This window comes from Parus major, chromosome 1, assembly GCF_001522545.3.
Source record: "Parus major isolate Abel chromosome 1, Parus_major1.1, whole genome shotgun sequence".
In the NCBI taxonomy this organism is placed as follows: Eukaryota; Metazoa; Chordata; class Aves; order Passeriformes; family Paridae; genus Parus; species Parus major.
This window is the reverse complement of record NC_031768.1, coordinates 112,706,220-112,733,025: the sequence shown is the minus strand read 5'-3', so window position 1 is coordinate 112,733,025 and position 26,806 is coordinate 112,706,220. Positions and strand designations below refer to the sequence as shown.

At 41.9% G+C, this 26,806-nt stretch overlaps 1 protein-coding gene across 2 annotated transcripts in view; it reads left to right on the top strand.

The window, feature by feature from the left end:
• The window catches only part of FCHSD2 (FCH and double SH3 domains 2), a 119,251-nt gene that overhangs the window by 10,913 nt on the left and 81,532 nt on the right, over nt 1-26,806 (top strand). For both annotated transcript variants that reach the window (XM_015638296.3, XM_015638304.3), the window contains exon 3: nt 14,716-14,761. In XM_015638296.3, the coding sequence (XP_015493782.1) occupies nt 14,716-14,761 (46 nt within the window). The remainder of the gene's footprint in view (nt 1-14,715; nt 14,762-26,806) is intronic.

Here is a 26,806-nt window from a genome sequence, read left to right as displayed (position 1 = left end):
GAGTAGGAGGACAAGTACATATCACTGCCTAGTAACACCTAGCTAAGAAAGAGGTCCTGCTTTTGAATTTCCTCTTTGTCTTCTCATTCTTCTTCTGTTCTTCTCAACTCTGTTCAGCTGGAGTTGTGTGAAGAGAGATGGGACAGGGAACGACTGGAGAGGATCCAGCAGGATGGGAGCACCTCGCTTATGGGGAAAGGTTGATGGAACTGGGCTGTTCAGCCTCGAGAACAGACAGCTGAGAGAGGATCTTACCAATGCATACAAATATTTGCAGGCCAGGTGCCAAGAGGATGGGGCCAGACTCTTTCCAGGGACAGGACAAGGGGAAATGGGCACAAACTGCAATGCAGGAAGTTCCCCTTAAATATGAGGGAAAAAGCCTACTGTGAGGTGACAGAGCACATGGAGGAGGCTGCTCAGAGAGGTTCTGCAGTCTCCATCTCTGGGCTTATTCAAAACTGCTTTGGGTGACCCTGCTTTGGCTGGGGAGTTGGTCTGGGGGAGTCTCCAGAGGTCACTTCTAGCCATAACCATTCCATGGTTGTGTGATTTGGTGAGATTAAGAGAGGACCATCACAAGGACGTTTTGGTTTTTTTTGTCACGAGTCACAGCAAAGCCCAAACCTTTGAATTTCAGTAACTTTATTGGACCAGCTCCTGTGGCATTGGTTTATGGTGGTAAACTTAAGGTACTTCACTGTACCAACAATACCAAGATGCTCTTTAAAAGTAGATTTGCCTCCAGGGCACACCTCGAATGACCCTCCCATCCAACCCTGCAAGGTGAAGGGAGCCTGGATGAAGTTACATCTGTATCTTGAAAACCTCCACAATGGGGACTCTACGCGTCTCTTGGGGGGTTGTTCCAGATACTGATGCTCTCTCTCTAAAATGTGGGAATTTGGGAGCAAAAGATTCAAGGCTCATGATTTGATTTCCTCTGGATCTCTGAGCAATCTCGTCTTTGCAGTTGAGAGAACATCAGTTTTCTGTGTAGGAAACATTAGTATTTTTGGGGTACTTGTACAACTAGTGTCTTTGGGATTGTTCGTGGGAGTTGTAGCTGTTCCTTGTATCCCACATTTCCACCCAGTAACAGAAAAGAGATGAGAGAAAAGTAATTTCTGCAGTTGCAGGAAGACTGGTTTGTACCTCCTTCTTAGCTCTTTTCTGTGTGTTTCAAATCAAAGCAAAAGCTCAGAATTGTAACAGTGTGGGAGGTGTTGAGTCTCTCGAATCACTATAAATAGTGGCAGACTTGGGAGGACTTGGGAAAGCTTGGAAAGTGCTCTAGTTCCCTTTGGGAATCTCATTTTTTTCCCTCCTGTGATGTACAGGCTTTCAGGGGAGCATCTGCCTAAAACCTTCTGATTTGGCTGAACGTATGCAGAGCTTGTGAATGAAGTGCATTCTGTTCATTTTAGGTTAAAAATGCAAACAAACTTTTTCTAGACATTGTTCATCCATATTTATATTAACTGATGTGAAAACAGATTGTAGTTAATTGCTATGAGCTAATCAGCTGCATAGAAAACAATGAAGGCCCTATATTCTAGCTTTTCTAAGCATTTGAAGCTTAGGCTTTTCTGCTGAGGAGGTGAACGTAATCTCTGTGATTAGAAGAGTTTTTCATTTGGAAATATGCAGAATTTTGACTGTAGTATCCAGACAGTGGTTGAAATTGGTATTGCAGTCTGCCTCTTGTTGGCGAAACGTGGCTGAACTTGATCCCTAATGCCAGAGGAGCTGAATCCTCAGTCTGCTGGGCATTTTTGGTACTCAAAAAAGAGTTTAAAAAACCCACGTAAAGACTTTGGACATCCACTAATGTGCCACTGATAAAAATGTCCTTTAATTCCTTGTCTGCACGTGCTTCCTGTGTGCTCCCTCTTCTTTCAGTAAGAGGCTGTTCTCTTCATCCTAGCAAAGAGGAGCGAAGGTACGTTTCTTTTCCCTGAAACCGAGCGTGGCTGTGTTATTATTCCCGATTTCCTGGGGAGACTTGGACTTGTGACTTGTGTGTCCTGCAGCCAGGGTTTGCTGTTCCTGCAGGGCTCTGCTGTGCCTCAGGAATGCGGCCGTCACAGCGCTCTTTGTTCCCGAGTTTGGGGTGGTGTTTGGAGCACCCCAGGCCCGAGTTATGAAGTGCCTCGAGCTTTGATCTGCCCTGAGAAGTTCCTTTGAGTTGGTGGGGGTGCTTTGATGTTCTTTGCTCACTGCCTGCCAAGTCCTTCTGGTGGAGGTGCAGTGCAGAGCTGTTGTCCAGTTCAGAACCAGGACCTCATCTCTTCACGCATCCAAACACTTCTTTACTCTCAGGGAGCAAACGGATCTCTCTGCTGGAGGAGTTTGTCCGTCGTAGTTGAGATTTTTTTTGGTTCTAAATTTAGCAGGTTAGCTCAATACTGTGCTAGAGGAGGGCTGGACCCTTTTGTTGACACAGCTCGCTGGATGTTTGAAATGCCTCTTGCCTTCTCTGCACCCAGCTGTGCTGCTGAACTGGCAGCCCAGAGGCAGCCGGCAGAAAAGGCTGGGAGAATTGGGATTGTTCAGCCTGGAAAAGAGAAGCCTCAAGGTGACCTAATTGCCCCTTCCAGGACTTGAAATGAGCCCCTAAGAAAGATGGAGAGAGACTTGAGACAAGGGCATGGAATGCCAGGACAAGGGGCATGACTTCAGACTGCTAAAGAGCAGGGCTGGTTGGGTTTTGGGAGGCAAGTTCTTCTCTGTGAGGGTGGGAAGGTCCTGGCACAGGTTCCCAGAGAAGCTGTGGCTGCCCCTGGATCCCTGGAAGTGTCCAAAGCCAAGTGGGACAGGGCTTGGAACAACCTGGGATAGTGGAAGGTGTCCCTGCCCATGGCATGGGCTGGGACTACTGATCTTTCAAGTCCCTTCCCACCCAAGCCACGCCGCAGGTCTGTGATTCTATAACAAACCTTTATTAACAGCCCTGTTCTGGTTTTACTGGAGCTCAGGAAAAATTGTTTTAACTGTATTATACTCCATATGTGCTTGGAGCAGGTGATGGTGCTGCAGGTAGTAAGCAAGATCAATATTCTTGTCAGTGGCAAGAAGACAGGATGACTTGACCCCTTTCAGATATCTTTTCCATATGTTTTTTTTGGTTGGCAATAGACTGAAATGTCTCCTTTTGGGAAAAGGTTTATAAGAAATATTCGTGTTCAGGGAATGACTGGATATGGCACTTGGTGGTGCCAAGGTAGTGATCAGTCAAAACTTGGACTCGATGATCTCAGAGGTCTTTTCCAACCTAAATGATTCTGTGATTCTGACATTTATCTACAGATAAATTTTAGAGATTGTGCCACATGTTTTCAGTGAGCTGTTACCTTTTACTGACTTAAAAAATAGCAGTACATCTACTGTACTCTTCTAAAACAGGGTGATTGTCCTTTGAGGAAAAAACCCATTATAGCAATTATTACAACCTGTAGAATCCATTAAAATACAGAATTTGACTTACATCAGTGTTAGTGACAATGAAACCTCGTGAAGGGCATCATTTAAAATTGAAGTGCTTGTATTAAGACTGTAGGAAAAGAAAGGAGAGAAGTCTTTGTAATGAACCTGGGTGGCACTGTCAAGATTCCTAAAATGTGACAGATGAGTAAAGTAAGAGCTCCAAGGTGGTTGTTGCCTAGTACAAAACCTTTTGCAGATCCAGGATGAAATAAGAAGCATGAATGATGAAATGTGTCTTGGCTTCTTGCTGTTAAGCAAATGGGGATCAAAGAAACTCCTCATATTCCTGTTTTCTAAAAGCTCCTGGTAGACAGTCTGATTTACAACATCCTAGGTTGTTTTTTTGGTTTTTTTTCTGAAAGGGAAATGCCTTGGATATGATGAATCAGGTTTGGGGAAGCTATAGAAATGTACCCTTGTATTTGTCTAAATTGTATCTCTCCTTAATGTTTGCTTAGTTTCCCATTTATAAACAAAAACTCATTAGTGATCATTTTAAACACGCTTAAGCTCTGAAACCAATCCTTGTATTTGTTGTGAATGTTAATGCTATAAAGAGGGCACGCTTTTATTTTGAAAAGGGTGAATGAAATACACTCACCAGCAGCTTTCTGGCGGTTCTTTTTTGTTTTCTTTTTTTTATTCTACTGAAGGAAAAACTATTGTTTTAGCATTGTTTTGTGTCTGGGTGTCATGTTCCTCTGATCACATGCTGGACTGCTAATACTTCTCTGAGACAAATTGCAGAAAACATTGGCTACGTTTGAAGTTGCAAGAATTCTCTATATATAGTGACAGAATTGATTTTTTTTTTTTGGGTCTGTTGCTAGTGGCAACTCATCCTAATCCCAAACCGTACAGTAATGTGATTTATGGGGAGTACATTGCTCGCTAGTGAATGTTGTCTGGAATTTTTTTTCTCTTAGCATAGCTACAGGGGCACTGTTCAGGCACGAGATAAAAGATATTTCATGGTTTATCATAGGTTGTGTGGATTAGAACATTTAAAATTATGAATAAAATCATAGCCCAAAAATGCATTTGGGGAAAAGCTGCTTTGTTAGTTTTGATAGATTTATAAAGAAGAATTCTCATTAGTCTCATTAATTGGGAGCTTGTGCTGATAAAAATCACAACTATCTCCCGTTTAAGGCCCAGTTTGCTTGTGGGTACTTTCACACCAAGTGTTTTGCGTGTGTGTCAATATTTTTTGTTTAAATCAAATTTTAGCATGAAAAAGCTTCAGTTAGAAACATTACCAAGATATGTTACATATATTCTAATATGTCCTGTATGTTGTAAAGAGCAATTAAAACTGGCCTGTGCCAGTTGTGATTGACCTCTAATTGTCCTGCTAAAAACTGTGCCTTTATAACTCTGCGTGTGGGGAAGTTTCAGGTCTGAAGAGCATCAATTAAACTACTGTGAGTAAGCAACACTCTCTTGGAAATCCAAATGGGTTTTTTGGGAATGGACATTTTGTAGCAGTGGGAAATCATTCATGTTTGCTCATGATGATCATCAAGGTCTTTTCCCACCTGAGCCATTCTGTGCGTGAGAACTTGTGAAGTCAAGACGTTCAAAGTTAAGACTTTCTGGCTTTTGTTTTTCAAAGCAGGAGCTCATGTATCTGCTCTCTGTGGGCATGGAGGGCAGAGTTATTACTCCTTTGAGTTGAGTGGGGCTAGAACAGTTGTGCCTGCAGTTGCTTGAGGGGATGGCAGGAGGATGATCCAGGTACTGAAAATTGTGTGTGAAAACTGGAGTAAAAACAAGTGTAGGTGGATGCTGGCAGGACAGGCAGGAGATTGCTTTTGTCACAAAGATATTATGCCCTACTTTGATTCCTTGGTTATATAGCTTGCTGTATCCTGATACATTGAAATATTGGTTGAAATATTTTCAGCTTTAATACCTCTGTTTACTTTCAGGAGGATTTTCTTTCCGTGTACTTCTATCTTAGTTGAGGATAAGTGAAGATTTAAAGGGTAAACATTCCAAAGGACAAATGGCAGCAAAGCTGTCGGAGCTGATTAATTTGAGGTGTGAGATGAGCAGGCTTCTAATTGCAGGGCAGAGATAGAGAATCCAGTGCAGTTGTGAGTTACTGTAAATCCTCTGTGTAGCGGAAGGAGGGAGCAGGGCTCCTCAGGGTGGTAAAATGTTCCGTAGTAGCTGAATCAACAAGGGATTACTGTGTGCTTGGCTTTTAAAGGGATGGGGCGGATATTGTAGCTCCTGTTTGCTCGGGGAAAAACTGTTAGAAAATCGTGAGATGTGTTGTAGAAGGGAATTTGTAGAGGAGAGAAGAGCTCTGCTGTGGTACAGGATGTTTGAACTGCCAGTTACTCCCTTTCTGCAGGAATTTATGAAGCTCTGTTATGAAGAGCTATTTTAAGACTAAAGAGGAGACAGTACAGTGTATGTACATTAAAGTCAAGTTTTAAAAAAGGCCACTTTTTTGTTTCTTTTGTGCTTGCCAGAGAACTGGAGCAGTGCACTGAGGTAAGCAGAAAGTCAGGGCTGACTTGCCAGCGAGCTGCAGGAAGGAGAGCTGAATTCCTTGACTCAGCAAGCCAAGAGTTTCCTGATGTTACAAATATTTGTGCTTCACGAGTTGTAAAGATGCCCTTCACACGTCTGCTGAGATCAGGCAGACCTCAAGTGAATCCACACGCAGGAAATGTCACTGGTTTCTCATGCTGGGTCAGAGAACTTCTTTGTGGACAAAAATTTAGGCTGTGGGTGACCTCACCAGGGTGGTTTTGAGTTTGTTCTGCTGCCTCGTGTGCTTTCACAGCTGGTGGGACCTTGGCCTGCCCAGCAACGTTCTTGTTAAAAATCTTGGCCTGGAGGCCACGTTCGCACCGCGTTGGGATGTTTGTGGTGTGAGAACTGCTCATTGCCCGCACTTGCCGTGGGAGGGGAGGCTGCTGTTCGGAATTCTGTCCAGACTGGTGGTGGCTTGGGCTTCTGTGACCACAGATTGCCTTCAGGACCTGGAGATGCACCGTCATGAGAGCAGAATTCAGCTCCTTCACGCAGCTGGTGGGCAGTCTCCTGAGAAACAGCCAGGAGTGATGGGTTCAGCTTAGTTTTCCTAAGGGAGACGTCCGGAGAGCTAAGGAGCAGCCCATCCCGTTGTGTGGGAAGATCAGGAATTTCAGCAGAAGCCCCTCATGGCTGAGCAGGGAGAGCATGTGAGGTGTGTGGGCCGTGAGGGAGGAGTATGAAAGCTTTGCTTGGCCGCTCAAGGACAGCATCAGTGACACCTGCAGCTGGTCAGGGACACGAAGAGTGGAAGGAGGGATGCTCCAGGAATGGAAGCAGCAAGACATTTTCTGAGGCAGCCTAGTGATGGGCTCTAGGGAAGGGTCTGAAGTTCTCAGCAGTTTTATTTCCCCCACTCAACCTTTTCTGGGTATTTCCCTTTCCTGATGTGTAGGAAAACCTTAGCATGTGATTTGGGAAGAAGAGCCAAGGTAATGCTCTGATGCTGATGAATGTATTTCTACAAGAGCTGGGGGAAGAATTCCACGTGTGTACGTGTGTCTGTGCTGAAGGGCATGGATGTGATGTAATGTGGGAGGTAGCAAGTTTAACTGGAGACCAGGCAAATAAAGCCAAAATCCAAGCAGGAAAACGGTGTTTGAACAGTGCTGTTAAACACCGTTAGGTACAGTAACTTCTTGTGGAGTTTATTTAATAGGTGGTGCAAAGTCTATTGCAGGAGAGGCAATAGTGGCAGTGCTGATATTATTCAAACCTGACATGGAACTTTTGCTCCTTGATAAAAATGCTGCTGAACTGCCTATTTCTAAGCAGTAACATAACCTGGCAGATGACAGCATGCATATAAAACAGTCATCTTTCTAGGAAGGGATCTGTTTCATTCAGATGATATAAAACCATTGAACAAAAGAGAGTTTGTTATTTTTAAAACCAAGCATAAAGGTTGTGATTTGCTGTAATTTGACCTCTAGTGATTTTTTTCTTGAAGTGGCTAAAAAGGAACCTAAAATATTCTGTGCAAGTGGAGACTCTTAAATGAAATGCAAGAGATTTTCTCCTTGCTTGCAATTTCTTAATTTCTTCAGTTGTCTTTTTGCAAGAGCAAAGGCATGAGATCAACTCTTAGAGTCAGAACTGGTTTTACTGAAATTTGGGGATGTTGAAATTCAATACAGTTAGCCAGAAAGTGATTGGAGGCATCTGGATTCCCTGGTGAGGTGTCTTTGCTGATGGTTTTGTGGTGGTCTGACAGTACAGAGAGTACTGCAATCAAGGAGTTAATTTTTTTTACATGATGTAATTAAGGTGAAACTTCACTTGCCATCCTTTGTCTGAGGTGAAATTTTTCATATATAAATTATAAATATTATTAGTGGTGTTCAGTGATCAATGCTGCAGGAATTTTACTGGGAAAAGGGAAAGCCAGTCTACAAAAATCTGAATTTGGAGTCTTGGGTACTTTGTGACAAGGTGGACAAGAGGACTGGATTTGGACTAAAAAGAGAATAGGTTTAGATTACATATCAGCAGGAAGGGTATTAAGAGGAATTGTTCCCTGTGAGGGTGGGGAGCCCTTGGCACTGTTTCCCAGAGAAGCTGTGGCTGTCTCTGGATCCCTGGAAGAGTCCAGGTTGGACACTGGGGCTTGGAGCAACCTGGCATTGTGGAAGGTGTCCATGCCCATGGCAGGGGGTGGGGAATGGGATGTTCTATGAAGTCCTCTCTGACCGTAACCACTGGGATTCTGTGAAGTGTATTCCAATCTTTAATAACCTGGTAGTTGCACTGCCCTGCTTTCTGCAGCCTGTGTACAGATAACTTCAGAAACAGTGGTGTTCTGAGAAATAATTTACCCTTCAGATGCTCAGAATTTTATGCAAATCTTCTAAAACATTTCTGTAGTGGTAATTCTGTTTAGTAAAGAGAAAAAGCACGAAGAGGAGCTTATTGCATGCAGTGTTTGAGAGTCTTGTCATGCTGAATAATTCCTGTAGATTCATTATTGCTCCAGGTATGTTGTCTTTGTCTCTGCTGGACACGGGGAGGGAATATTAATGCAGTGTGTCCCTGCATACATGGGTGTTCCTGGAGTTCCTCATTAGCCATGCAGCTGCTGCTGTGTTATCTTATCTCAGCATTTATTGCTAACCCTTGCCCTGAACAGAGCCACAGGGATGATTTATGTTGGCTGGAGTATTTGGGATTCAGTTTTGCCTTTGTTTGACAGTGACACACCTGTCCTTAAATTAAAAACCAGGTAACAGCAGTTGTTTAGCTGTACTGTATTGATTCATTATAGTGCATTTTTCATGTTGCTGGGGAAAAGTGGGAGGAGGCATCCACATAAAAGTACTGAATTAAACCAAACAAGGATGCTGTCATTCCTTAAGAAAACCTGTTTTCCTTCAAAGCGGGGGGGGCAAAACATTTTGGCCCATTCCCTCCTCCCAAGTATTTCAGGACTGCTCCCCTTTGGATTCTGTAATGGAAGCTGGCATTCCAAAGGATGTTTTAATTCAGTGTCGTGGTCTGGGGAAGGGGCTGGAGCCCCAGGAGAGGCTGAGGGAGCTGGGAAAGGGGCTCAGCCTGGAGAAAAGGAGGCTCAGGGGGAATTTCTGGCTCTGCACAACTCCCTGCCAGGAGGGGACAGACAAGGGGGAACAGGGACAGGAGGAGAGGGAATGGCCTCAGGCTGGGCCAGGGGAGGCTCAGGTTGAACATCAGCAGGAATTTCCTCATGGAGATGATTGTCAAGCATTGGCAGGGGCTGCCCAGGGAGGTTTGGAGTGCCCATCCCTGGAGATGCCCAAGGAAGGGCTGGAGGTGGCACTCAGTGCTCTGGGCTGGGGACAGGGTGGGCATCGGGCACAGCTTGGACTCGATGATCCCTTGAGGGTTTTTCCCATCATTAATGAATCCATGACTTGGCAAGATAAATGCCATCATTTTGAACATCCCTTTTTCCTTCTTCTTTCCCCAGCTTTTATTGCTGAGCACAATGCTGTGTGCTCTGGGGTCACTTGGGGTCAGCTGTCCTGACTGGGTCCCCTCCCAGTTTCTTACACACTAATGTGAAGAGTTTGCCCGGAGCAGCTGTGGCTGTCCCTGGATCCCTGGAAGTGTCCAAGGCCAGGCTGGACTGGGCTTGGAACAAGCTGGGATAGTGGAAGGTGTCTCTGCCCATGGCAGGGGCTGGAACAAGATGATTATTAAGGTCCCTCCCAGCCCAGCCCGTTCTGTGGTGTGAGGAGCAGGAAAGGCTTTGAGCTGTGCAAGCAGTGCTCAGCAGTAACGGGAACATCCCTGAGTTATCTGTGCGCAGAACTTTGTGTTCTCAGCACAAATCCCAGACACAGCCCCATCCCAGCACTGTGCAGAAAATTAACTCCATCCCTGCCAAGCCCATCACCGTGAGCTGTGGCCTGTCCAATGGAACTGGACAGGGCAGGTGCAGCTGCAGGACTTGGAGCTTACTGGGACCCCAGAGATGCAGTGGGACAGTTCCCTGTCACCTTGGAAAGGTCTTGGCAGTCGAGAGAGCTTCCTGGTGACTACAGAAAGGCAGGTGATGGAGACTTTTTCAAAGACCACAGCTGCTGGCGAACAGCAGCTGCTCATCTTCACCTTGATTCATGGGAAAATTATACATCAAAACCTCCTGGAAACCATTTTTGAGGCTTCTCTTCCATTCCTTGAAGGGCCACAGAAGTGATATGGAGCAGCCAGCATGGCTCCCAAGGGCAGAAGGTGCTTGACTGCCTTTAAGGAAAGCTGGCAGTGCATGTGTTGTTCAGTGAGACCTTTGACACAGTCCTGTAGCACCTTTTCAGCCATGCTGGGAACACATGGACTGATAGCTGGGTGGAAAATTGGCTGGACTTCCCAAATCTAAGTGTTGGGGTGCAGTGCCAAGTGCAGCTGGGATCTCTCAGAGGTCAATGGATCAGTGCTGCTCCATGACTTCAGTCACAGCCTGGCTGGTGGGATGGAGCTTTTGGCAAGCTGAAGGAGCCTGTTAAATTGGGGGAGAACACTGATAGGCTGGAGGCAGGGCTGTGTCCAGGATGACAGGAGCTGTCAGGAAGACTCTGGAAGGTCAACAAAGGCAAATGCCAAGTTTAGAGGCATTCCAGCAGGTCAGGCTGGGACTCCAGGCTGGAATTTCAATGCCATCCTGGACAGAAGCACTTCACTGCATGTCTTCACTGCTAAAGAGATTGGTAAGGAGTGATTTGTGGACAGTAATTCCTAAATATCATCTTTATCTTCCCAGCAGTAATGCAATATGCTTATTTATTCTCTCTGCCTTACTAAAAATCATTCAAAATCATTTAAAGTCTGTGATGGTTTAAAAGGAGCTCAAGAAAGAATAAATACAAATAAATTCAACAATATTTGGGGCTGAGTAAGGCTGATAGAGTGGTTTTTGTCACTGGGCCAAACCAGCTTCTTCTCTCTCTTCTCTCTCTCTTCTCTCTCTTCTCTCTCTTCTCTCTCTTCTCTCTCTTCTCTCTCTTCTCTCTCTTCTCTCTCTTCTCTCTCTTCTCTCCTCTCTCTCCTCTCTCTCCTCTCTCTTCCCTCTCTTCCCTCTCTCCTCTCTCCTCATGTTTTTAATGGAAAATTTTGGAGTGAGTGTATACTAAAAAAAACCAGGATAGTATTATTTTGGACATGATTGCACACTGAATGTGTGTTTGCTCTCACTGTACATTATAAGCACAAGTTGTAATGTCATAATTTTCCACTGACATGTGTTCTAGCTGTCAGGAATTATCCTTGATCTACTTTCTGGGAAGCTGGAAATTTCTGGGTATTTCAAAATTCACTGATTCATCTTCTCAAGTGTTGGTGGATTGAGTCAGGTTTAACCCAGCTGCAAAGTGTTCTGCAATTCTTAGGGAGATTTACTTCAGCAACTTTTGATGGGGTGAATTAATTTCAGGTCAAGGGCAGTCAAAAGGCATGTTTCTTTAGCCTAATGGTTTTGGATGTTTGGAGTGTGATACTAGTTCATCTGTTTTCTGAGGCTTTCTGTTAATTGTAAGGATTTTAAAATTTCATTAAATATTCCATACAATTTGTCTGAATGTTGATAGCCAAAAAAAACCCACAAACACAAACTGCTGGTGTCAGGTAAGCTGTATGAATTTTCCAGTTAATACTTTGGGGTTTTGATCATTATCATCATCTTGCATGAGAAATAGTTCCAAATGGGACTCAGGCCTTGCCTGGTTCATTGTTGAATTTCTCAGCCTTTGAGTAGAAATGCATTCACTGGTGCAAATTTAGCCTCTTCTTTTATTCAAGAGCCCTGAACATGAAGTGTGTGTTTACGTTTTTGCATAGCTCTGCATGGAATTAAATTTTTATACAGTGACTAATTCATTTTCTGGTTTTCAGGGTGTCACTGGGTTTACCTTTCTTCTGTACAAGCTGTGACTTTGATCTTCAGATTTGTACAACTGCAAAATATTGGCAGATGTGACATTGTCTTATAAAACACTAATGTACATTTTAATGTTGTTATATTGATTTTTCATGAAGGTGTGAGCTTTACACATTTCCAGCCCAAGTGGACATCCATGAAATAATTAAGCCCATCTGTTTCTCCTGTTTCCCTTAGGAAAACTTAATGCAATGTGATTCTCCACTGACCTGACTCCTTAATTCACATTGTTATGCTCTTTTACAATGGGAATATAAAAAGATACCTCTATATTTCATAGCATCTGTTACCTTTAATGGGATATGAGTGATGGGAATACATGCCAGTGGTTGAAATTTGGGGGTGGGAATTTGCAGTGAGGGCTCAACACTAGAAAAAGTGGCATTAGCAAAGTGGGGATGGCAGGAAGAGAAGTTTTCTTTCTCCTGCTCTCTTAGAATTCCGTGGTCTCACAGAATCTGAGCAAAAATGGGGAGAAGGAAATAAATGTATTGCATTAATGTTGTCAGGATAAAGAAGATATTTAGGAATTACTGTCTGCAAACTAAGATGGCTTTTTGGGGAATGCAGTTCTGGTGTTTCCTGTATTTAGTTAATGGCTACTTTGAGAAAAAGATGTAAAAGTGGATATTAATGCTCCCTAGTTTAAAAAAACACAAAATAATGTTCCTGCTTTCTTGCAGACTCATCAATTCATGTCTTAAAAAGTTACCAGTAGCTAGAGAACATGTTATTACTTCATGGAAACAAATGTTTCCTTATATGAATGGATTTGAAAGTCCATCCTGAAGGACAGGAAGGTTAAGACTGTCCCAGCTGTGCACTTAAAATCTGGATACACATATCAAAGTTTTCACACTGCCCAAGTTAAGAAACTATGATGCGTTTATTAGTCAGATTTCTCTTTTCCCCTGCTCCAAATAATTTTCTCCTGGGAAATGTGCTGACTTCAGCCTCCTCTTTCAGCATGTTTTGTAATACATTCATAGTTGTCATAGAAGGATTGCTGTATAAACTGTCCCAAGGTTAAAAGCTGCTTTGTGCTGGACCAAGGGAGGGAAGCACAGTCCCAAAGCCGCGGGAGCACCGGCTCCAAGGAATGCAGACGGCTGATCCCGACGGCCTTTCCGTACTTAGCCGATTTCTTCATTCACCAAAACAAATTTAAATATCGGCTACATCATCCTGCCAACTATTTCCATTTAAAATACAGAACAAAATCTAAAACTAAAATATTTTTCATAGGGAGGTGCTGCTGTGCAATCCATTCTCTCCCTGCCAGAGCTTGTGGTCGATCCAATTCCAAGATTTCAGTTGATTTTGGGAGTCAGTCTGATTCCCATGTTATTTTGTAATCCTACACAAGGGCTGGTTGGATGTTTTTGTTTTTCTTCTCTGGTGCAAAACTTCTAATGCAGAAAGTTTTTGGGGATGTCTCAGGCTTCCTGCTTGTCACAGTCGTCGTTGTGCAACTAATTTAAGAGGAATTTGGTTTGAATGGGGTGGGGAAAAAAAGCTCAGGTGAGAATCACAACTTCGTATCCAGGTTTGGTGTAACTCAGCCCTGAGTCTATGCTTTGAAATGCAGTTAGCTGAGAATTGGAAAATAACTTTGTTTGCCTAAAATATTCCCAGATTTATATTCCAAAGACTGCTGCTTGTTTTCTTCTACCTTTTCCATATTGATAGCACATTTCAGTTATTCCTTCGAGTTATTTGTGCAGCTCTCTATACTTCTGATAGAGTCTCTTCAGGGGAAAGTTGTGGTTCCTAGGTGTTTGCTGAACTGACTGGGATATTGGATTTTGGAACAGGAGATCTTAAATTGGGTTATAATATTATCTGGAATATTTGGCTTGCTTTACAAAGGAAATTCATTCACAGGCATTGTGGCCAGCTTCACCTGTTCCTATCGAGGTGTTTCATATGGGAGTCACGCAGCCCTTGGAGCCCACCTGGGCTACACCAGGGAGGTTTGAGAAGTTGAACTGTTGGAGCTGGAATATGGCCAGATCTTTTGGGCTGCCATTGGTCTGGGAAGAATTTTAAGCAATCATGATGCATTTAAACTTTTGTTTTATATCCCGTTGGGGAAGCTGAGCCTGTGGCATGTGGATACTCTTCATGGATGAAATGGAGTAGACAGGAATAAAAGGAGCCTGTCCAGAGCTCCTTTTTATTGAGTTAATTTTATTAGAGGGTGTTCCTGAGGTTTTTTTTTTTATTGGGATGTCACCAGAATTACTGTGTAACTAATTTAAATAGAATTTGATTTTTTTGGTGCCTCTAGTGTAGCCTTAAGCTGAGTAGTTAGTGCTATAACGTAAAGAAAATAACTGATCAAAATAAGTTTGAAGAAAATTAATTAAGTCTGTCTAGATACATAAAGCCAAATCCTGTTGTGTGCTCCCAAATTCCTCCCTTGGCTGTACCACTGGAAAGCTGATGAGTTTTTCATGAAGAAAATGCTATTTATGCCTGGGAACTGAGTAGTCCTGGGAACTGAGTTTGCCCAATAAAACTTGGAAATTCAACTATCACATATGTGAAGTCCACACAAGGTCGTTGCTGGGCTACTGATGTGCACTTGTCAAACCATTTCCCTTTTTTGTTGTTGTTTCACTCTGCAGACTGCCTAGCAGAAGCTCCTTTTAAAGTAAATTATTGAATTTGTAGAGTTTTGCTCTCTGTGTTAATGGATTTTGACTAAATTATTGAATTTGGAGTGTTTTGCTTAATGTTCTAATAGAATTTCTTCACTCTTCTTTCAGAGCATTCAGTCAGAAAAGAGCTGCAATTGAGAAAGAATATGCACAGGTAGGTTCTGGAATAATTTTGATGCCTGTGGCATTGTTCTGTTGGGATAATTTGTTAATCAGCAAATTACCATGGTGTACATTATTTTAATTTATCTTTTCCATAAGTTACTTATTGTGAAAATGTGTTGAAGTTCTGAATCAGTTTGGTCTATACAGGACTTAGGCCCATTCTGTATTTTCCTGTATTTTGACTTGAGGAAGTTCTGGAGTACAGAAAACATTTTTAACATTTTTTTCCCAATTGTTATAAAGTCAAACTCCGTGTGGTTTTCTCAGAAGTCAGTGTGAAACTTGAGTGAAAGGTAAAATCGGGTCAATTAGAGGGAGAGGAAATGTTCTGGCTTACTCAGTCCAAAATAAATTTAAATTCACATTCTTCAATAAGAGCAGCTTCCCATTCATCTGAAATAAAAGCGGATTTGGCCTTATGCTTGTGATAGGGAGTGGAATGAATTTTGATTTGTTTTGTGAGAAAAGAGGGAGGATTTCTTTTTCTCCCCTGGTCCAAAATTAGAAAGCATCTAATAAGGGGCAGCTGCCTGTTTAATTTACAGTAAAGGCTTTTGGAGCTTAAGTACAACAGATTAAAAATACATTAATTTATTTTAAAATAGATTAAAGGTAGAATAAAATCCAAGGGAGTGAGCTGGTGGAGCTCAGTATGCCATAAATCCAAGTGGAGATGTGCCTGACGTGGAATGTGAGAACACAAGCTGTCACTAGGCTGCTTCCAAGTGCAGTTTGTAGGATGTCATGTTAAACATCCTTTCAGTCCTCAGTGCTGCCTCACCCCCAAAACACACAGAGCAAACTTGTTCTGGGGCCAGACTTCACTGTCACTTGGGAAAAGATGATTCCTGTGCCTGTGATGGGTGGGGTTTTAGTGCTGGATTTTCTGCATGTCTTCTCAGCTTAAAACTCCTCTGAAAACCCTTCCTAAATCATGTGGAATTTGTGCTGAATTAAGCCCACTCACTCACAATAGTGCTGTAATGTTTTGGTGCTCCCATTCTTTCTCTGGGTATGAATTTGCCTTGGCAAGTATCAATTCCATTGCCAGCCGAGCTAAATTTGATTAAATACCTGAATTTTTCAATGGCGGTGCCTCCTGAAGCTGTGGTTAAAAATGTGTATTCTTGAGCAATTTCTTTAAACTGATGTAGAAAATTTACCAGTTCTTAATACATTTTTCCATTAGACACTGGGAATGTCTTTTATATGCAGAGACACAACAGTCGCTGCATTTAGGGAATAGTCTTGATAAGTTGGAAAAATAATTACACTGTGCGCTTCGGAAAGCTCAGACTTAACAACTGAGGCTTTCAGCTCCTTGGATTTCAACCCCCCCAGCTTTGCAGCAATGCAGCTGCAGCATTTGAGATTCACTGAATGGCTGTTGATATGAATGAAGTCTTGTGGGATCGCTTCCTTGGATTGCTGATAAGTGCACGGCTCCAAAACAACGTTGGATGCTTCTTCGAGGGCCTCTAAAAGGATTTCTGTTTTGGAGGTGGTAATAAAATTTCACATAAAGCCTTTTGGGGAGAGAAGTTGTGCTCCAAATAAATGGGAAGTCGCATTCATCAGCAGTGGGATATTCCTTTACAACCAGTTATAAAAGGAGCTGGAAATGCTCAGTAGTTTACGAAGCCAGATTTCTAAACCTTTTCACAGATTCTCTGCAAATGCCTCTTGTCACCTTAGGGAATTTGGAATATTCTGACATCTGACTTTTTTTTGGCAAGTTAGAAGCAGTGGAAGGGTGGCCAGTGAAAATAAGTTTCCCAGAACTGAACGCTTTGTTGGTTTAAAAAAAACTGTAGGTTGGTGCCCTGCACTTGGGTGCCAAGTTTCTAAACACAGAGTGCTTTTGTTGGGAGCAGGAGAACCTGTCCAAAGGCAAGTGAAACACCCCAGCCCAGTGTTTATAACTTGCCCCTAATTACATGGTAAGTGGTGCAAATGTATGTGATGAATTACAGGGCCTGGATTTAAATTTCCCTGCTCTTACTTTGTCCAGGTTTTTTTGTGTAGTGTTTTCACCCGGCTCTACCTGTTGCCTTTGAAGGTTTTTGGAGCTATTTTTTGCTTTTTGTCCCTCTCCATTGGGTTCTTTCCTGGCTTTTCTAGGCTGTGTCATGGTATAAACGGGAGAAGGATCCAGTGTATCAGCAATTCTGCAGTTTTCTAGATCAGTTGGGATTCTGCACTCAGCTCTTCCACTTGTATTTTTAGTCTTGCTTTATTTAATATGTGCTTAGAGGCTTACCTTAATATTCAGAAATGAGAGTTTAGAAAGGTTCTCATTTCCCATTAACAGTATGCCTGCTAATAGCATTTAAATTGCAATTTTATATTGTTATTATTAGCTGTTCTCCATGATTAATAAGCTGCCTGAAATCAATGGCTGAGAACACTCTTATAGTAAAAGAACAGTTTTCTGAATGTGTGCTTTTGCTGCTACCTACAAAAAATCCATTTTACCCAGCATGTTAAATAGGTAAAATGTTGGTTTTTTGGGGTTTTTCATGAGATCATAAATACATCTCTGCTGCAGTTACTATTATTTCACACTTTTAGCTCAAGAGACCAGCCTCTTACAGTCTGGGAACACACAGATGACCTTCCTTGTCATGTTTTGGTTTTGCTTGATGTTTCATTATCATTGTTTCAGAGTAAAACGTGACTCCAGGCAATCAGCATGGCCTGGCCCCTTGGAATTTGCAAGTAACCTCAAGGAGGTTGAGTTTCCCTGCATGCTAATGAGATTCTAATTGTAGTACCTCAGCTAAAGGCACTGATGTTATACAAAAAAGGTGGAAGAACCCATTCCCTGAGCTACATTTTAAGTGAGGCACAAGTGGAAGTATCTGCTCAGGTTGTTTTTAGAAGAAGCAGTAATTATTACGATATTTTTTCTCCTCTCTGTATTTTTCAGAGGTCAAATTAACATTGAAGAGCTGTGGGTGCTCAGTAAAACCAGCTTATCTGTCATCAGGAGGGGACAGGGCACTCGGTGTTGATTGCTGTGTCTGTGGCACTGAGAAAACTTCATGCATTTAAAACATTTTCAAATGTGGAGAAAAGTTAATGTAGTTTATAGCCACACAGTTCTGCTGGCAGCTCCTCATATCCATGGTGGTGGTCAGGAGAGGAGCCTTAATAGAGGTGAAATGGATGTGAGAGGGAAAAGCAGCTGGAGATGGAGTGAGAGGAGCAGGGGAGGTGGATGTAAGCAGATACCATGGTCACCCTTACCCATTTCTCTCACCCTGTGTTTCACCAGACCTAGAAAACACACATCAGAATATATGCATTAATATTTCCTAAAAAACTACAATATTCCTGTGGCAGTTTTTGTCTGTATAATGTGTGCATGTATATAAAGCAGTTAATAAATAAAAATAGCATGATTTATTTTATATCTTTATATATATTATATGTAACTTATTTATATGTTTACCAGAATGTAGTGGTTTCCCTTTAAAATCAAAGTAGAAGCTGACCATTTCTTTTACTGTATCCTGAAAAGGGTGCCAAGCTGCTCAGTGGCCTTTTGAACAGTTTATCAGAGGATTAAAATTGTAAAGGTTAAAATCAGACATTCCCACCATGTCTTAGTAACTTCTGCCATGGCTCTTTTTTTTTTTTTCTTTGCTGTTCTTTATCATGTATTCCAACACTTTGTGAAAATTAACTGATTTATCTTTATCCTGTGAGGACTGGAAAGGTGACGGTATTTCCCTCATAAGGAATGAGAGAAATGGAGGGAATTTTAGCCAAAATAACACAAGTGTCTGATAGAATGGAAATAAACTCTTTTGAAAATACACTGATTTATTGCAGCATTTCAGTGGTGACTGTAGGAGCAGGAGGATGGCAAACACTGTGCAGGAACAGCTGGGAGATTTGGGAATGGTGGTGTAAATGGTTCTGTAAATAGAACCCTGTCAGCATGGAACACCAGTCACCTGCATTGATTCTTAAATCCCACCAGACAAAACAGCTGCAGCATGGCAAACACAGCCCTACAACAGGCTTGGAATACAAAAAAAAAAATAATTCCAGGGTGAAGCAAAGTCTTTCCTCTGCCTCTGAGCTACAGAGCCCCTGAAGCGGCAGGAAAAAATAACTTGAGATACCTGCCCTGCAAACCCAGCGAGCAGCTTTCCATTAGATCATTATTCCCTGCAGTCTGGGCAGAATGGGTTGGAGTTTTTAATCCCAAAGTATACAGGAGGTTGCTGTGGGAGAGCAGGAAGAGATTGTGGACTTTAAGGGTGGGTCCCCGACTTGGGGACAAACAAGGAGCAGCCGTGGGTTGACTGCTCAGGAGCTGTTTTGTTAACAGATGAACTTAAGTTACTTGTTTCTTCCTGTGAGGATGATTTTAGAGTTACTGCGGTGCTAAACCTCCCTCTAGAGTATTCCTGTATTAGTTAAGACTTCTGTCTTGGTTTTGTTTGATGGTGAAATCAATGACTTTTGTAATCATGCAGTAATTTAAGAAAAAAAACTGGGAAATTATTTTGTGTGTATGTATGGAAGATACATTTATAAGACTGAGGACACTTCATTTTTTAGGGAATTAGAGTCTTTGACTTCCATATGCCAGATCCTGTGAGGAGAGTTTAGTTTGTAATTAGCCCATGTGCAGAAACTAAGTTGGTGTATCTTTTCTCTCAGGCTTATCTTAGGAAAGAATTTAGCTGTCATTCCTTGGTTTCTCTGCAGAGAAACTTTCACTTGTAGCACATGAGTGCATTAGGCTGAAATTTCCATCCTGGCTACCCTGAGCTGAATGGCTGCTGGATATATTTGATATATATCTGGATATATTTGATAGCAATTCATTTGAAAGACAACAAATTGCTTTAAAACCCATCCGTGCATTAATTGTATTTTCAAACTTTCTGTAGGAAACATTAGGAAAAGCTCAGACTGAAATCTTTTTCCATGAATGAACTCACCGAGTGTCTACAGGTGTTGGTTTTATCATTGTGTCTGTTTTAAAAGACAGACAAAATATTCCAAAAACAAACAAACAAACCCAGCCTGTGTGAAGTGATCCTGGAGGCTTGAGGTGCTTCACCTATGCTACCCAAAGTTGTGGCAGAGCTTTGAGGTACCTTCTTGCTGTTTTGGTGATAGTGTTGAAGACCATTTTAGCAGGCATTCAGTGTGCTGCTTTAATTGAATATGAAAATCCTGGTTTTGTCCACCAGCCCTGGGGAATGTTCTTCTCCCAGCCCAGAGCCTGGAGGAGACTTTGTGCTGGTCTTTATCCAAGTTCCCTTTTCTCCCAGTGGTGGCTGTGTGAATGTGCCACCTCTTTCTCTTAGCATTTCTTACCTGTACAGAGAGAACAGCTGCTGGAATCCTATGATCCAAGGTCTGCCTTGAACATTCCACCTTTCCTGTTGCAGGAATTTCTATAGGAGAAGGCAGCAGACCCACGGAAGCTTCGTGTGTGGCTTCACTTTGGATGTTGATCCCTGAAGCTTGGTTGGCACATCTACTTGGGGGAGGGGGAAACCTCTGGATCCAATAGCAAAAATGCCAGAGCCATTCAGGCCTATTCCTGCACGGAGTCATATTCCCCCATGGATCCTTAAGGGCTGTGAGGCTCCTCTTTTTCCTTCCGTCAGAATCTTGCTGTGGTTGATCCTGTCTGCCATAGATGACTGTGTCAGGCAGGTTTGCTTGTGAACAAACTGTGCTGCTGCCCATGGACTTCCTCCTGCTCTTTCATGGACCCTGGGAACCAGGGAGGGTGTGTGGAGCCTTCAGAAGGAGCTGATACTTGCTTGGAGATGCTATCTTTGGTTTATACCCATGAATTGTTCCCTGTGAGGGTGGGCAGGCCCTGGCACAGGGTGCCCAGAGAAGCTGTGACTGCCCCTGGATCCCTGGAAGTGTCTAAGGCCAGGCTGGACAGGGCTTGGAGCAACCTGGGATAGTGGGAGGTGTTCCCTGCCTGTGGCAGGGTGGCACTGGGTGATTTTCAAGGTCCCTTCCAGCCCAAGCCATTCTGGGAATCTGTGACTTAATTTCTTTTGGATAATCACTGGTGTTTTCTAAATGAGCTTTGAATTCATTAGGTAAAAAAACTCAGAGTAAGACCTGTGTTTCAACCTGGGTCATGAGCAATCACTTTCAGTCTTTGTTCCTGAAAAATCTCATGTTTAGTGTGGAATGCCTGTGATTTCAGATATACCTGAAACAGTTCTGTTCATTTGTTTCAAATCTCAGCACAACTAACTTGCCATTTTTTGGGAGAGGATCCGTAGCACTTTGCGGTCACTGCCTGGCGTGGAGATCATACATATTGATGTCCTGGTTCGGTCCTTTCAGCCATGGTGGCACACAATAAATCAGCAGAACTTGCTGCTTCCAGAAAGAAAACACCTGCCTGGTGCTACCTTTGGATTATGTTCTCCATTCACAGCACCGGGATATCCATAAGCGGGGCAGGAAAATGAAGTGTAGGACTCCGTGGCTATTCAGGCCGTTCTTCCTGACAAAGCATGGAGAATCAGTGGCCATGAAGGCCACAAAGACTGATCTGCTCCATTTCATAAATGGTTAGGAGCACTATTGTGAATTTTAGAATAACTTGTAGAGACAAGTTTGACAAATCAGGTGTTATAATGGGATTATTGATACTATTCTGCGCTTGTCACAGTTCAACCTCTTAGTGCACGTTTCTCTTTTCTGCCCCAAACAAGAAGCTCTTTAGAATTCTCTATATTAAATGTCCGTTTAACATTTAATATAATATACTTTTCCTGGAACAAAGACTGTGGGTCTATGAGTGACATTCCAAACAATATTATCGTTGACCTTCTCTTTTTATGTAGATTTTGTATTCAGTTGTTCGTGTACTTTTCTGTCTCCAAGAAACACACATGTCAGAACTTAAAGTGGGGGGGAAAGTGGGATATCTGATTTTGGCCTTGTCTCACTGGTTGTTCTGTTAGAAGAAAAATGAAAATGCCCTACACTGTAGTATTAGTCCATTTAAAAAGAATTTTAGAAGGCAGCCTTTTAAAAATGCTTAGCTATCTGCTACAGTTTTTATGGAATTCTTTAGGTTAAAATAATATTTCTCTAGGAACAGAGGAGGACTGTCAGCTTCTATTTTCAGTGAAAACATCTAGTTCCTTATAAAGGGGCTGCTAAGCTTAGAATTACTCTATTCCTACAAAGAAAGCCCTTCATAAAGAAACCCCATTTTTTGCTGAACTGATGCAAGCAAGTTTCTCTGAGCCTGCTTTTAGCTGGTATTTTTCTTTCCGATTACTGTGCTCAGAAGCATCCGGGGCCTGGAATTTGGATCCTTGTAAGTGGTTCTGCTTGCAGATGAAAAACTTTATTCTTCAGAGCTGCTCTTTGCTTGGCCATTCAGCTCCACCAGTGAGCCAGGCAGTGGATCCTGCAGCCTGTGGAGTTATCCATGAGCTGCTTCTGTGGGCATCGTTTTTCTCTGCTGCCTCAGCGTCTCGGCTCTTTCCTAGCACATTCAACCCAGTCATCCTTCCCAGCGGCTGCTTTTCTTTTTTTCCTGGGATTTAAGAGGGCAGGAGGGTCACAAGACTTTCAAAATATGCACAGTGGAAACTTCAGGCCTCCAAAGTAGCAGCGACACCATCTCTGAGTCACGAGTCCGTGCCAGCCGTACCCTGCCAAGGCTGCTCCACCTCTCTTTGGGTTCCTTTTCCACGTCTTTCCTTCTGTCTTGTCCTGGGAATACAATACTCTTTCATTTCATGCCTTTCCACACCTCATACATGTTCAGCTCAGAGTTCTTTGGGTGGAGGAGATTCCTGGAGGTTGCCTGTTCCAACCTCCTTAACCAAACTGTAGTTTGGTGATGCCCTTATCCCTTTTATCCCTTGGAAAATCTTTTAAGCATCTTGGTTCTCAAACTGCATCCCTCAGGAAAAATGTCTTTGTTCTCAGGGCTGTTTGAGAGCCCAGGCCCTGCCTGAGCCATTCCTTGGCTGTTTTCCCTGCTCCATTTTCCCAGCCCCCTGATAAAGGTGTTGCCATGTTCTTCTCCCAGCCTTGGGGTTGGTATCAGTTCCTCAGGAAAGGCATCCTGGTTTGCAGACCACTGCTGGACATGGCTGTGCAGGGACCTACGAGCAGTCAGTACACCCAGGAATTCTCTGGATGTGGCTTTGGGGGTGGTTGCTTGGGGATTTTTAAATCCCTTAAGCTTCTGGGTAAGAAGGCAAATATTTGGTGCATGAACATCACCCATCATCCCTTCCTTGCATTTTCTTCCTTGTATTTTTCCTTCTCTGTTAGCCCTCCATTTGTTCTGGAGCCATCAATTGGAAAAAAACAAATCCTTTGTATCCAACATAACTCTGCCTCTTTACCTAATAATAAGCACCTTCTCTATTACAATCAAAAGAACCGAAAAGAATCAAAAGTTAGAGAAAACAGCAGAATCAAACAGTTAGGGATTACCAGTTTGCCTGAAAATGGTAATTAATTTAAAAGTTTAATTAAAAAGTTTAATTAAAAAGAGTTTAATTAAAAAGAAAAAATAACCCACATAAGAAATAAAAATATGGAGAGTGTCATTCTTTGTATAGTTCAGTTGGTTGATTCAGCTGATTAAATCTTCTCCAATTCAGCTGGTTCTTAAATGTTGGGCACAGAGAGGTGGTTCATAGGAGATGGTGTTCCTTTTTTCTCTGGGACTTTGAAAATTGATTGCACCTCCTGCACAGTAACCAAAGTGGTTTTGGGCTATGTGCAATTTATGTATTTCAGGTAGTGATATTTCTGAAAAGTTATTCTTCCTTTTCATGTGTCTCAGATCAGGTTACCTTAATTTTACTGCTCTCCACTGGTTAAATTAAAAAGAATAAATAAATAATTGAAAAAAACCCAAAAACCAACTCATTTGATTTACTGTTCAATAATTAAATACATAAACTTGTGTTCACACTGTAAAAAGCCTGAACATGGGTTTGCAGGGACAGCCTGTCATCCTTTCCATTCTAGAGCAAAAATCCTTGACCCCAGGGATCCAGATTTCATGTTGGACCCTCAGGAGTTCATTAGATGGATGTAAGGAAAACTGGGAAGAGCTTCTTGGCTACTGTAGCTGTTTGTCTTAGATTACTTAAAGGGTAAAAGTAGATGTGTTCTTTTTAAACAATTACACTCTCTTCTTCCTCTTTCCAACCTTGGAAGTTTGCTTTCAGACCTGCATAAACCAGGATGTGTTGACAGCTCCAAAGAAAAAAAAAAAAAGGAGCCAAAAACCAAACCCAGCAGAGAAAGTTTAAGTCAGATCTCTCCTAAATGATTATTCAGTGTCAGACCCTGCATCCACAGTAGGAGACTTGTTCAGTTTTATACAGATAAAGGCCTTTCACCAGCTTATGCTCCCAAAAAATGAAGAGGGAGAAAGGAAAGCCATCAACTTTTAGATCCTAGGGATTATTTCTGAGAGTTCTCCACTATTGCCTCAAACATTTATTGTTCTGTTTCATGGTGTGTGTGGCCAGCAGTGAAGCTCAGCTGGGTCATTCCCTTCCACGTCATTTTAAAAGGAATAAATAACAATATCTGAACATCTTGGTGCTTTAGATAAGGAGAAATGCTTGTCCAGTTGGATTCTGGAAAACTGTAAGTGGCTGGCATCCCATTCAGATGATAGGCTCCACTTTATTCCTGGATTGGTGCTATTTTATTTTAGTAGTGTTTGGTTGTTATTCATGAAGTTATTACTAATCAGTTTTCTGGGTTTTCCACGGAAAATAAAATAAGCCAGTGCAACAAGTTTTATATTGGGAGATTTCCATATATTTAAAAATAAATTAACTTCTGTTTTATTGAGAAAACATTTTAAAATTGGGTTTGATGGGTAAGTTGTATGTACATCAACATCACTAAACACTGAGGCAGGGCAAATCCAGTGTAGGTATAGTGCAGGAACAGAACCTTAACATAGATTTATATTTTACTGTATAGATGTAAAACATTTTTTTCAGTCACCAGAATTGTGTTGATGATGGCATAGAGTTATTCCTGCTATCCCTTTTTAAATTTTTGATATTACTCTGTGTTTTCTGTTAGGCAGATATCCTGCCTGCTGCTCATTTCTCTAGCAATATACTCTTCACTGCCTTTTGCAGTTTAAAGGGTAGTTTGTCATATTTTCAACAAAAATAAAACCATACTTCATACTGGTTGCAAACAGAAACTAATTGAGTAGGAGGAAGCCTACAGATTTATGAAAAAAACATCTCAGCACTGGTTTTCTTAGCTCTGCTTGTGTCCAGATATAGCTCAGAGCTTTTTTTTACCTTCAGAAGCCATAAAGAGGTAATTTTAAAAAAATAAAAATAAAAATACCAAGGGCTGGTTACATTTTTTGAGACATGAAATTTGTGAGCTCCTGGGTTTTCTGGATTTATTTCTCTTCAGGATGCCAGGTACTTCTGTGTTTGCTTTTTGATTGTCTATCCAAATAGGCTGGCCAAAAATTTGCATTTTTCCTATCTCATGGGGTTTTCTTGTATTTATAGCAGCATCTTGAAAGGTATTTTCTGTCTCATGTTGGCTTTCTGGTTTTGTTCTGCCTGATAATTTATGTTCACTTAAGGTAGAGCAAAGCATCTCTATGAATGCCCTCCAGTTAATGTGCTTGGGAGTGGAATTTGTAAGCAGGATTACTTTTTCTGTGTTCATAAAAGTGAATAATGCAGATAATACACTACCTACCTTTCTAAAGAGTTTTCAATTATACAGCTATTACCAGGTGATGCTAAACTTGTTTACTTTATATAAGAAGAATCACATAAGCTCTTTTATATATACATATATATATATAAATGCTTGAATAAGGATATTTAGTGAAAATTGAGGGGGGAAAGCAAATTTTTGGGTCAATGCACCCATTTTTAGGGCTTGAGTTCTGAAAAGATGCTGGAAATATGCACCTGCTGCTGGGAGGGGATAGAAAATCCTGCAAGGCCATAACTCTCCTTTGCTCTGACACCCCACAGCCAAGGATCAAGTTTATCAATTATTCCTCAGAGTTGGGAGCAAAAGGTTTTCTCCCAAATGGTGGCCAAGGGAGGCTTCTCAGAAGATTCCAAAGTTCCTTTAAACACAGCTTCCCTTTTATTCCTTCACGGTGTTTCCCTTTAAATGAACAGTCTGGAGGTCTCTGTTCAGCTGCTGCTGTTGCCTAAAAGGGGTCATGGAGAGTCAGAAACAGCTGGAATACATCAAAATGTTTATTTTTGATTTTTCCTGTAGCCTGCAGGTTGTGTGTTAGACCTTTAGGAAGCACAATCCCCCTCACATAACAAAATCTGGAAATGTGACCCAAGGTGCAGGGAAGTCTTCTGCAAAAGGGTTTTGTTTGGGGGCTCCACCAAGAATTCTTAGCAGTACCTTGAGGAAATACTGAGATGTTGCTAAAACTACATCCTGTCACTTTTTTTTTCTTTTGCCTGCAAAGAGCTCTGTACTTCCATAGAAAAAGAACAAAAAACATACGGAATATTGAATATATGTGGTAGAAATATATCTTCTTTTCCTCCAAATAAGAAAGAATTTGGTTATCCTTATAACTCCAAACACCCAGTATTCAATGATTCAAGATTAAGAAATTATAATTTTTGACTTCAAAGCTGATTTCCTCTGTAGCAATAATTACACACCAATAAATGCTAAAAGTTGTGTGGTTGGGGTAGGTAGGTGGTGTTTATTTTTTTAGCACTGTGTCTTGTCTTGCTGGCTTTATGGTGACCTTCACGCTTGTGCCATGACTCCTTAGTTTCTTAAAACTTCTTTCTGGGGAAAAATCCATGAGAAAAAGGAGTTTTGCTGTGGGTTAGTAAGTTGAGCTCTTGAGTCTTAAAAAAAAACAACACCTCACACTACAAGTTTTGCAAGTTCATATGGCTTATCTACTGGTTTTGTTTGGGTTTTTCCCCTATGTGTGTCAGGAATAAAGAAATGAGGCGAAGAACATGTAAAGGAGGAATGCTGCAAACAACCTCCTGGG